Raw genomic sequence first — 13,101 nt, 5'->3', positions numbered from 1 at the left:
CTTCAAGGAAACCATGACCCTAGGAGATTACGGCCGTAAACCCCCCAAGGAATGGTCCCTTGGCCGTAAAATCCCTTAAGGAGGTCAAATGGTGCCCTAACTTCCTTCCATGGCTTGTATATTGGACTAGAATCATGTGTGCTTAACCTAGAACCATCAAAACACAAAAGGAAGGATCAAGTAAGAGTTTACGGCCATAAACTCTATGTTTACAGCCGTAAAATCATGTAAATGGTCCAATGGGGACTTAACCACTTCCTATGCCCTAGATTTGAACCTAGCTTAATTCCCCAAGTGTTGTAAGACCTTTAAACATCCAAGAACACACCACCCATGAGTTTATGGCCGTAAACTCATGGGGATATGGTCATTGGGCCGAAAACTCCCCTAAGAGTTTACTCATGAAGAGTAAACTCCATATCTAGGCCCTACACCCCCTTAGATGCAACCCGGATCATTCCTAACACTTGAGATAAAGTGTTTTCGCGTCTCAGAGTGTTTTATTTTACTTAATTAGTAGTTCAAAGTCAAATTAGATACAATTATGTATCTCCTCATGTTACGTAGGATCCTCGCGCGTATTCAAGTCCTAAACTGACACTTAGCATCCAACCGACACATTTCTCGACTGGTGAGTTCATACCCCTATGCTTTTTCTGAGTTTTTCATGTTTTCAGGGGGGGGGGGGAATACAAGCAAATTATAAAGGTTTTTGTAATTTAAAAACTGATGTAATACTACGATTTTCTGACAAACTTTTAGATATCTTTATCCCTTTTGTGATATGCGGAGCATAAGGGATGTTTTCTGAATATAATTACATAGTTTTCAAATACAGTGTGGGAAACTATCAAACCAATCAAATTATTATGGGAATAATTTGGGATCTTCATTACTTGTTTTACGGATTCAGATTTCATGCAAAGTCAATGTATAAACTATGTCTGATTTAGTTTATCCATGTTTAGTCTAGAGTATCATGCTAAATAATTACTTTGTATTTGATTATTTATACTCTACCTTATTTCAAATGATTTCGAAACTCGATAACGACCAAGTATACCGTGAATTATTTAATACTAGCTTGTGAGATTCGTCTTAGTTATACCCCTCGGGTTATCTGTAAATCCTCACCGGAAGTATAGCCAGGGTCTCCTAGAAGGAGAGCGTGAAATTTGTGGATAGATCTATTCGGGACTGACAATCCCACACCTTAACTGCTAGCTACAGTTAGGCGGGCATGTTTGGGGTGACAAATTTTGTAAATTGGTCGACGTCTGAAGAGCTTCTAGGAGGTCACAGGTCAAATTAGTATGGTTATACGACTCACAATACGTATTAAAGATAACTTTGTTCACGGATTTTATTTCTTTCTCTAATCTATAGTTTTATGTATTAAGACTACCTACTTTCGTACTGAATGGTATTCCAGGGATTTTAACTTATTTTTTTTCTTATCCTACTGGTAATAATCAGGGCTTTTCTTATAGAAATCGACAAACGTGTTAGAAAATATGGGATTTTCTTGGAAGCATGCATATGTATTTCATAACTCAAAATTTATGGTTTTCGATATTACTACATTCTTTATCAAAGGAAATGAAGTGTTTTCACAAGATTTAATAATCATATTTTTCCTCACAAAACATGCTTATGAACTCACCAGCTTTATGCTGATATTTTTAAAACTGCTTGTATTCTCAGGTTCTCATTAGACAGGTATCCCGCGATCTTTTGGAGAAGACAGAGCGTATAGGAGTCTCGTCTGTTCTTTTGTTTATATGATGTATACGTATAAAACTTGTATCACTTTGTTTTCAAACAAATTGAGTAAGACTTAATGTCCCAGTAGTGATAAAGAAATAGATTCTATGAGTTGAGTCCCATATGCTTCAGCTATTGGATCGATCATGTATGATATGACTTATACTCGTCCTGATGTGTCTTATGTCTTGAGCATGGTTAGTCGATATCAGGATAATCCTGACGAAACTCATTGGACACTAGTAAAGAATTTTCTAAAGTATTTGCGGAGAACCAAAGAAATGTTCTTAGTTGTCGGTGACAAAGACCAGTTAAGAGTGAGTGGTTACAATGATTCCAGTTTTCAAACAGATATAGATAACATTTTTTCACAATCTAGGTGGGTATTCCTACTGAATGGTGGAGTGGTGACTTAGAAAAGTTCCAAGTATAAAACGGTGGTGATTATACTTGTGAGTCAAAATACATCACAGCAAGCGAGGCGGCAAAGGAAGCGACTTGGTTGAAGAATTTCATTGGTGATCTCAGAGTTTTTCCATCATTCCAAGAACCCATAGAAATTTTTTATGACAATGAAGGTGCAGGTGCTTTAACAAAAGAACCAAAGGATAGTGGGAGGTCAAGGCACATTCTAACAAAATACCATTACGTCTGACATAGTTTTGAAGATGGCGACCTCATGGTGAATCAAGTATCATCAGAGGATAATTTTGCAGATCCTTTTACAAAGGGTTTAAGGAAGAACAAGCACATCGAGCATGCTATGAGCATTTGGTTAACAATTGATATTAGTTTTAGTGATTAGTTGATAGTTTGAAACAATGTAACAAAATAAATTGTAATTGTTTTTGTGATTAAATAATAGATATTTATTTATGAGTTTGTGTACTACCATCTTCAATTATTTATTCTTGTATTACGTTTTGCATTTTTACTTCCTGAGTATTAAATTATTTAAAATTTCACAGTCGTTCATACTTTTGGGAAGTATAATTTAAGACTGTCATGGAGTATTAGTAGATTGTACATGGTGATTGGACATAATATGGAGGTTGTTGTTATACTCATGAGTACTTAAAATAGGGATTTTAAATACTGGTTAAACATGTGCTTAGAGATTACTTCATGGATTAAATCTCAAGTAATTCTAAGACGATAATATATTCTATTCTTCAAAGAAAGATATAGAAGTTATAGCTTACAACTTTGTTTTGCATTGGTATTACATTAATACATCCGTAATGTAACCAGATGTTATAAAATATAGTTCCATGTATAAAATTATGAGTAAGGTTATAATTATATAGTCCAAGTTTATTCGTTCATTTTTCCTATTAAAGAAAAAGCGATATCTTTGGATCCCTTGGTGATTTTATGTTGACATTATAATGTTGGGCCCAACCTGGACTAAATTGATTTGTTCAATTCATAGTCTAATAAGTTCATCATAAATCGGAAATCGGGAAACATAATCTTTGAATATGAGATTGGTTTGTGTTCATGTCTCATGTTCATACGATATCTTGTAGAACAAAGGAATAGTTTATCACTTATCTTAGGGCCATCATCTTATATAATTTAGAGTTCGGGAATAGCTTTGGAGAGCACACTTTTCTGGTTATTCAAAGTCTATATCTGTAATTGTAGTTTATGATTAATTTAAGTGGGAGACTGTTGGATTAAGGTGTCTAAGGTCATAACTTAATTGGTATAACTTTATGGAATAAAAGCAAAGCCTTTTTTGGGTTGCCCTCAAGAACTAGAAATGGCTAGGAACAACTTTAGGAGTGTGAGGAAATGATTTGTTAATTTACTATTTGATTAATAAATTAATTAGAAATGGTTAAGAATTAATTTAGAATTAATCAGAATTAATTGGAAATTAATTTTGAATTGATTAGAATTAATTAAAAGTGTGAGGGGTGAATTGTAATTGTTTAATTGTTAAGCAAGGAATACATTCTAGAACTCTCCGCAGCTTAAACGGTTTTGAGGGGGATCCAGAAAGGTTTTGGAAGTCTCCTATAGCTGATAAGGATAACTGCCTAAAATAGATTAAATTATATTATTTAATTATTCAAACTAGGGTTTATCTTGTAGATCCACTAGCTATAAATAGGGATCCATGTTAGCCATTTTCGAACCCTAGAATACACAAGAAAGTATTTGAAATATGTTCCTCTCTTTTCTCACCAAATCGTTCCTAGGGTTTGTAGGGTATTGGTTGTGAGCTATTAGAGGCATTCACACTATTGGTGCTAGCTTTTCAAGGAACACTCGAGGATCAAAGCTTGAGTACTTTTTATATTACTCTATGGTATGTATTCTAATCTTTGTGATTTTCGATTATACAAATGTTAGATTAGTTTTTCATAGTATGTTGTTATAATGAGAAAATGACATAGATCTCTAGGTTGCATGTGCCCATAAAATAGTTTTCTGATTCCGCTGTGTAAATCTTTTGTTTTGTAACCTAGAAAACCCATCACGTCGTGCTCTATCCGAAGATTGTTGTACATGGATAGACAAAATCGGTTACCACACATGGGTAAGGTCGTGTTTCCGTGTGTTTTGGTATAATATAATTACATCAAATAGCGTCGAGTCCATCAGCGCATTATCAAAAGACGCACGAAAACTACTAATAACAATGTTGATTGACTTTATTCGAGCAACAACACCGACTAGTAGAAAATGGTCGAAGTCATGAACAACCGGAGATTGATTATGATGAGACTTTCAGTCTCGCGGTCAAACGTACCACTATTTGGATAGTTCTCATTATTATAGTTTTATACCACTAGCCAGTTTACCAACTAGACATGAAAAATGTGTTTCTTCATGGTCATTTATAGAAGACCTTATACATGTATAAGCCACATGGGTTTCGTGATGCTGGCTTTTCCGATCATGTTTTTTGCTTCGGTGATCGCTTTATGGCCTCAAACACACACTATGGGCATAATTCCATCAAATTGCTCAATTTATTACCATACTTGTATTTATCCACAATAATTTAGACTCGTTTCTTGTTATTTTTCAACACCGTAGTCAAATTGTGTATCTATTGTTACATGTGGACGACATTATTCTCATTTCCTCCTCTACCAATTTGTACATCAGTTTATCTCTACTCTTAAAACAAACTTTTCATGACTAACTTGGGCAATCTGAATTACTTTCTAGGTGTTACTGTAACTTGGGACGAACATGGCATGTTTCTTGGTTCTATAAACGACAAGGCACAATTTCTCTTTCCGGCACCGAAGTAGAATATCATGGGGTTGCTAATGTCGTCATTGAGTCATGATTGCTATGTAACCTCCTTCGTGAGTTATATTGACCCCTCACATCTGCCACACTTATCTATAGTGAGAATTTAATTGTCATTTATCTCTCAACCAATTCCATTTGACATCAGCACACCAAACACTTTGAGATGGATATACATTTTGTTCACAACAAAGTTGCAATGGGTCATGTATAATTTCTTCATGTACCCTCACTGTCTCATTTAATTAAAGACCTTATGTTGTCATTGTTACTCAACTTGAATGGGCTTAGAGTTTCTTTTTGTTTGTAAGCTTTGTCGTAATCAGCCTATTTCTTCTTTGTTGTATTCTTTGTATACATATTTATTGAGAAAAGAGATCAAGGGGGATTAAGCCAATCACATTTTATGCATTAGCATGTGACCATAACATCACTTGTTTGAATCTTTTTCATGTATTCATCATACTTACATTTTACGATGCTATGTCATTAAATAATAACATTTTCATCTCAACAATTTGACTCTTTTTCACCGGATCACATCTTGTTATCATAATTCTTACTTATTGTTATAAAACAAGAAACAAACACCAAGAACAATTCCCTTATGTATTTATGAACCAGTTCCGAACAATTACAAAAAGAAACCTTACTCTAATCCTATACAAACAAAACTAAACCTACTCTCCCTCTCATAGATTCTAGCAATCTATATTATAGAAAACATTAAACATATAGATGCTAACAAACTGAAGGAAGTAAATCCGAACATCCATATGTACAAAAATGAAGAGAGAGTTTCAGGGTTTGTGTGACAAAGACTTCTCTCTCAAATTTTTGATATTTATAATACGAAGCGCAAAATGAATCACACATTATTGACATTTTTGATAGGTCACAAGTACATATCAGCCCCTCTAGCTCCGCAACAGTCACGGACAACCTTCTAACTTTAATGTTCAACTTTAACCCTCCAACTATCTACATTTTTATATTTCTATCAAATTTATAAATCTGAAACATAATCAGTCCAAGTTCGAACTATTAAATTCATCTTCCAAGTATAGATTCAACATTATGATCGACAAGCAAACATGATAATCCATATATCATAACTTCAAATCTTTTTCGAATATATTCACTAATGTCCAATTTAGGAATCTCTTACTCCTCTTAAAATAATTAAAGATTCTTAAACACATTAAAGCATTTCTGACAATAAAAGCCACATATTTGTCAGCAACATGCACATTTATGTGTTGTAAAAACTATATATAATATCTGTTGTTCATTGCACATGGCCTTTTAAACTTCTCTTCTTCACATGCTTTCTCTCTCTACATTCTCAATGCTCCATTGATTCAACTCTTTGTTTACTCATTGACTGCGCATTTCCACGAGCCACTTTACAGATCTACACAGAAAAAAAGGGTTCTTCAATATGGATCGCAAGGTTAGATTTGCATCCTTTATTTGTTTTTTTGTTCTCTTCATTTTTATCATAATTTCAGCAATTAATAAGATTATGGGCAGAAATAGTTGGTGGGTTTCAATCATTTGTGGATGGTTTTATGCCATTTTTGCAGAATATTGAAAGATTATCGATTCTGCATTTTCCTTGATTATCGTCCCCTCCCTTCATTCATCACTTAACCAACTTTTGTTGGTTTTCAATCATTTGTGAATAAAATTTGTTGGGTTTTGCTATTTTTTGCTGAAATTCGAACAGCAATTAACAAACTTTTAGCTGAAATAATTATTGGGTTTCACTCAATTATTGTTAAATTTTATCGGTTTTGTTCATTTTTGCTGAATTTTGAGTTCTCCAGATTCTTCATTAGATGGTGTTCATCTTCTTCTTCAAGAGGATATGCACTTGATGTCTTTAGATCATCATATCATTCAGTAAGTCATTTTTTCAAATTCTTTTTACTTTCTTTAATCTTTTTGCTGACTTTTGCTTTGTATTTTGATCAATCCATGAAAGATTTCTTCATTATATCTTGTTTGGAATGTCAGAAACATTTTCTTGTAAAGTAACTTACTTTTAACGTTAGAATTGATGAAAATCTGTGTAGCGAATCTTGAATTTGATAATTACACGTTTGAACTTTAAAAGTCAAAGTTGATAGCTTTTTGTTTCTGCTAATTGGAAGCAATAACATCCTATTTTTATTTATGTGTGTGTTTTATAGCAATTTGCTTTCATTTTCTTTTATTAGTTCGAAATTTTTGATCCTTCACTATTCTTGCAAATACCTGTATTGCAGAATCAAACAATCGATATCCCTACAAATTCATTGAATAAAACATATTAATCTCAATTCCGATATGATTACCCAACTGTTATAAACCTGTATACAAAATGGAAGACGACAATGCGGAGGATATGGAGGTGGAAGTCTTGTCTTCAATGTGGCCGGAAGACATTGACGCCGCCGGAAAAAAGTTCAACCTTGAAAAACCAGGCGCCGATCAAGATTTATTAGAGGATGTCACTTTCATCGAAGAGCCAACTATCGTTGATTTCCAAAGACTGCTCGAGCTCACAAATTACAGCGAAAAAGGGTCATCTCAGTTATCGTATCTCGTAAAAAACTGGGAATGGAAACAAGAAAACGCAGTGCGACTTCTCAGAGAAGAACTAGAGAATTTAAGCAAACAACAACACGAAGTTGAATTGAAGAAATTGGAGATCTTGGAAGAACATCGATTTGAAGATGATAGTTACGGGGGTGATAAACGTCCGATTTCTATACTCGATGAAGTTTATGAGATTATTCCAGATGTTCCCAAACGACGAAATGATGTGATTTATCAAGATCAAAGATTGGAAATTGATGGGGAAGATGATACAGATACTGTTAAGTATTGGAAACAGCGAGCTTTGAATTTGGAGAAATTGTTGGAATTAAGCGTGAATAGGGAACAGATTTTATTGGAGAAATTGGAGGAAAGTATTGAAAAGCTCGAGAAACAATCATCCCCGGTTGAAGAACTTTCGCAAATCTTGAAAAGAGCAGATAATTTTTTACATTTTGTTCTTCAAAATGCGCCTGTTGTTATTGGTCATCAAGATAAAGATTTGAGATATCGCTTTATTTATAATCATTTTCCAAGTTTGGGAGAGGAGGTAATATGATTACAAATAGCAACATACTTTTATATATTTATTTAGGGTTAGATGCAAGAAATAGCAATGTAAATTTATATAATTTTTTATTGTAGCATTCTACTTTCATTTGTACTTTTTAAATCGAAACCCTGAGCAATTTTTATAATTGGGTAGATTTTTTAAAAGTACAATGTTGTAATAAGAAAAAGTAAAATGAAACTACAATGTTATAATTCGAAAAAAAAAAAAAAAAAAAAAAAAAAAAAAAAAAAAAAAAAAAACTCAAATTACAATATTGTAATAGGAAAAAATCACGGAAAGTAAGTTGCTACTTAATGCATCTAATCTAACACTTTTCATGATTAAATATTTGAAAATTTTCAGGATATTATTGGGAAAACAGACGTTGAGATATTCAAAGGTGGTGGAGTTAAGGAATCCCAAGATTTCAAAAGGGAAGTTCTTGAAAAAGGAATACCAGGAAAAAGAGAAATTACATTTGAGACCGAATTGTTTGGAGCCAAAACATTTTTGATATACGTTGAGCCTGTTTTTAGCAAAGAAGGAGAGACAATTGGTGTGAATTATATGGGAATGGAAATAACCGATCAAGTAAGACTCACTCACTACATGCATGAAATAGCAATGTACTTTCATTTATTTGTGTATTGTAGCATCTTACTTTCAGTTTTTTCTTGTTAGGACATTATACTTATAAAAACCTAACAATTATAGCAATGTTTGTATTTTGATCACATTGCTATAATTTGGTAGATTTTTTGAAAGTGGAATGTTGTAATAGGAAGAAGCAAAGTAGGAAAACGTAATAAACAAATCAATTAAAGTATGTTTCTATTTCTTGCATTTGATACTTTTCTTATTAGTGGATTAATGTCTATATATCAAAGTCTCAAAGCTTCTAAGATTCACATAAAAAGACTAAATATGTTTTTAGGTGAGAAGGAGAGAAAAAATGGCAAAGCTTAGAGAAGAAATAGCAGTGCAAAAGGCCCGAGAAACCGAACTCAACAAGACTATTCATATAACAGGTTTATTATAGCATACTACTTTCTTTTCACAATTCTACATTATACTTTGAAAAATCTACCCAATTATAGCAATATCATCCAAATACAAAGTAAGTATCATAGCTATAATTTGGTAGATTTTCCAAAGTAGAATGTTGTAAACTTGTAATACAAATATAAATAAAAGTACATTGTTACTTCTTATACGTTCTCTTATCTTTTTTATAGTTATTAAAGTTATATGCAATCTATTTTCTTGTAGAGGAGACAATGAGAGCAAAACAGATGTTAGCAACCATGTCACATGAGATAAGATCTCCTTTATCAGGAGTTGTAAGCATGGCAGAGATTTTATCAACAACAAAACTCGATAAAGATCAAAAGCAACTCTTGAGTGTCATGTTATCTTCGGGTGATTTAGTCCTTCAACTAATAAATGACATTCTTGACCTCTCAAAAGTCGAATCAGGTCAAGTTTTTTGTCCTTTCTTGTATTAATAATGAAATAATTGTTTGTTCATGAATCATGAATCCATAACTGCTTACTAAGGATAAAGCCTATGTATTACTCCATGTATGTATCTTATAGAAGATTCTGAAATCTGAACATATATTATATGCTTGTTTTCAGGTGTTATGAAGCTTGAAGCTACAAAGTTTAGGCCTCGTGAGGTGATCAAGCATGTACTACAAACTGCTGCAGCATCACTGAAAAAGATGCTAATTTTGGAAGGAAATGTAGCAGATGATGTCCCTATTGAGGCAAGTTCTTTTTGACATATTTATCCTTTACGCTGATAACAGCCAGAAAATCTATATAGGGGTGAAGATTATGATTTCTATTTGGAAGTGTATGCACATGAAAAATCGTTAATTTATGATGTTATACAACAAAATTTATAACATCTCTATTTATTTGAAATGATTATATATAAAGGGCAAATAAGTAATTATACATTAACGTCATAACTCATTTTCAGGTTATTGGTGATGTTCTACGAATTCGACAAATTCTCACCAACTTGATCAGGTATTATTACTACTATGTTTCTTAACACAAATGCATATCTCCCAAATGAATTATTTATTTATACATGAAAGATTACATATTCCATGTATGTATAAATGAACTACTGAACCTTTTTTTATAAAATTTTATCTCGTTTTCTGCAGCAATGCTGTGAAATTTACTCACGAAGGGAAGGTTAAGATAAATCTTTATATAATACCAGACCCATGTTCAGAAAGTCAACAAAAGTCAGAGATCGATATGGAAGAGTCTGAATCGCATGAAAGAGTGGTGTGGATACGTTGCGATGTTGAAGATAGTGGAATCGGAATCCCAGGTGCTTTTTAATTATGTTCTTTATCTTCTCAATGAATTGAATCATTTATTTTTATTTTTTTCTCATAATTTTATCACTTTGATGTGATAGAAACCGCGTTGCCATCGTTATTCAAGAAATACATGCAAGCTGGTGCTGATACAGCTCGGAAATACGGTGGGACCGGATTAGGTTTAGCCATCTGCAAACAACTGGTAATATTTCTTAGGGCTATATGCAAAAATAGCAATATTTATCTTTACTTTCTAGAATCATGATACGATATCGTTTCGTTTCTTGCTAATAGGTTGAGCTTATGGGAGGAAGTCTCACAGTTTCTAGCAAAGAACACTGCGGATCTACATTTACGTTTGTTCTACCTCACAAAATTCCACATGCATGCGAAAGTTCAGATGAAACCGATGATTTTAAAGATATGGATGACAATGCATCCACAGAAGACGATGAAACTTGCGGATTTTTCCAATTCAAACCCCGGACTCTAGGCTCGTTGTTCTCCTCTAACGGGTCGGGTCGGGCCCACGGGTTAACGGGAACCGAACTCAGTTTTGAAAAGAGTAATTCAGAGAATAATAGCATAAAGTATGATTCTTTTGATCATGACCGTCCGTTTCACGATCCTTGTATCCAAAAAAACCGGCCCTTGAATCCGGATGCACCGAGATTGCATTCTAATGGAAACTCGGGGGGTATTTCGGGAAACGTGCATGAAAAAACCAAATCATTGAGGCCGAAGATTCTTCTTGTGGAAGATCATGTTGTGAATGTTATGGTAGCAAAGCGGATGATGAGACAATTGAATCAAGAAATGGATGTTGTGAATAACGGGGTTGAAGCAGTGCGAGCTTTTCAACGTTGTGATTATGGTCTTATTCTTATGGTATTCACTATTCACTTCAACTTTTATCGTATTGTGATATATTTATGAAATAGCAATGTACTTTTATCTGTTTGTTTGTTTATTATATAGCACCATAGTGATCCTGCTTTCATTTCTTTCGTTATCTTGATATGTGGCTTAACACGTTAAGGAGATGACAATGTCTAAAAAGTGAAATGTTGTAATAGGAAGAAATGAAAGTAGGATGTTATAATAATAATAAAGAAATAAATGAAAGTATGTTGCTATTTCTTGCATGTAACCCTAATTTTTTATTTTGTTATGGTGATTTTGTAATGTAGGATGTATGTATGCCGGTAATGGATGGTCTTCAAGCTACACGGTTGATTCGGTCATATGAGAAAACCGGCAATTGGGATGAAGCGCGGTTAGCTGGAGTTGAGTTATCTGGCGATCACATACCCAAGGAACAAAGAAGGAGAATTCCCATCATTGCGGTAAGTACCTTAAGCAAAATTACTTATTTGCCCTTGTTATGCAAATTTTGCCAACATTTGTTTTCCGTTTTTGTTTTGTTGATTTGAAGCAAAATTACTTATTTGCTCTTGTTATACTCACTCCATCATGTACATAGTCAAATCACCATTTAGGAAAGACAAGCAAAGGCTTATGGATGGAATTGAGATTTGAGATTCCGTGTTTGGTTGCCAAAATTCAAATACATAGAATTCCTTCGTTTGGATTAGAAGACCATAATACCCTCTAAAAGCATTTTATAAACCAAACAACCGTAGTTGCCCTTAAAACTAGCCAAAGATTCTCGTTTGTTCTTACTTTGGTATTTTTATCATTTGATTATTTATCTATCTTTTCGTATTTTTGTGGGCCCAAAAAGTGACAATTACATAAAGATCAAGTTTTCAAGTCTTTTAGACCAAAAAAAACAATTCAACTATTGATAAAATTTGAACTTTTTTTTACAAGTTGATGGTTTATGTGCAGATGACTGCAAACGCAATGTCAGAAAGTGCGGAAGAATGTTTTGCGAATGGTATGGACTCGTTTATAACAAAACCAGTTACTCTTCAAAACTTAAAACAATGTCTTGAACAATATTTGCCATAATATATGGCGATTTGTAAATATATATATATTTTTTTGTGTATTTGTATAGCTAGAAAAGTTTTGTCGTCACCTTTTTATTTTGTGTATTTGAGTTATGTTTTTGTCCTCCAAATTCCATTTTTAGAGGGTTTGAATGGATAAATGTCGAGTTACACCTCATAACAAAATAAGCTACCAAGTAGTGATTTTGAAATCAACTGTAGTTTCTGAAAGAGTTTGTATGCAAGACTTTTTTGGGTTTGCAAAATACATTATTTTTGTAATTTTAGTCGTGAATAAATTCGGTTATTTATGTCTTAATAGCATTTATTTTTGGTGCCTTTTTTTCTATATGATGATTTTAGATATTTTGGAGTACATATTTGGTCCCTTTTTTTTGTTAATTTCAAAAATAGGTAAAGAACTATTTAAACTATTAATAACATTACAAATAAAAAACAGATTTTAGCATTAATTCTTTTTCCACTCCAACCATACACTATATATATATATATATATATATATATATATATATATATATATATATATATATATATATATATATATATATATATATATATATATATATATATATATATATATATCTTTAATATTATATTAATAAAATAA

At 32.8% G+C, this 13,101-nt stretch overlaps 1 protein-coding gene across 1 annotated transcript; it reads left to right on the top strand.

The window, feature by feature from the left end:
• The first annotated feature begins 6,336 nt into the window (after positions 1 to 6,336).
• On the top strand, positions 6,337 to 12,794 carry LOC111908094 (histidine kinase 5). The gene is made up of 13 exons (XM_042902610.2): positions 6,337 to 6,490; positions 6,867 to 6,942; positions 7,308 to 8,170; positions 8,537 to 8,764; positions 9,108 to 9,201; positions 9,443 to 9,649; positions 9,812 to 9,942; positions 10,161 to 10,210; positions 10,354 to 10,526; positions 10,617 to 10,720; positions 10,813 to 11,406; positions 11,709 to 11,864; positions 12,370 to 12,794. The coding sequence occupies exons 3-13, from the start codon at positions 7,403 to 7,405 to the stop codon at positions 12,490 to 12,492; spliced, it is 2,628 nt and encodes an 875-aa protein (XP_042758544.1). The 5' UTR covers positions 6,337 to 6,490; positions 6,867 to 6,942; positions 7,308 to 7,402; the 3' UTR covers positions 12,493 to 12,794.
• Positions 12,795 to 13,101: the final 307 nt, after the last annotated feature.

This window comes from Lactuca sativa, chromosome 5, assembly GCF_002870075.4.
Source record: "Lactuca sativa cultivar Salinas chromosome 5, Lsat_Salinas_v11, whole genome shotgun sequence".
NCBI lineage: Eukaryota > Viridiplantae > Streptophyta > Magnoliopsida > Asterales > Asteraceae > Lactuca > Lactuca sativa.
The sequence above is the reverse complement of the archived record's forward strand: the minus strand, read 5'-3'. Positions and strand labels throughout refer to the sequence as shown.

Coding starts and splice junctions, on each gene's coding strand:
- LOC111908094 (XM_042902610.2), top strand. CDS start 7,403: ATGGAAGACGACAATGCGGAGGATATGGAGGTGGAAGTCTTGTCTTCA. Junction 9,202..9,442: donor CAAGACTATTCATATAACAG/GTTTATTATAGC, acceptor ATTTTCTTGTAG/AGGAGACAATGAGAGCAAAA. Junction 10,527..10,616: donor TAGTGGAATCGGAATCCCAG/GTGCTTTTTAAT, acceptor TTGATGTGATAG/AAACCGCGTTGCCATCGTTA.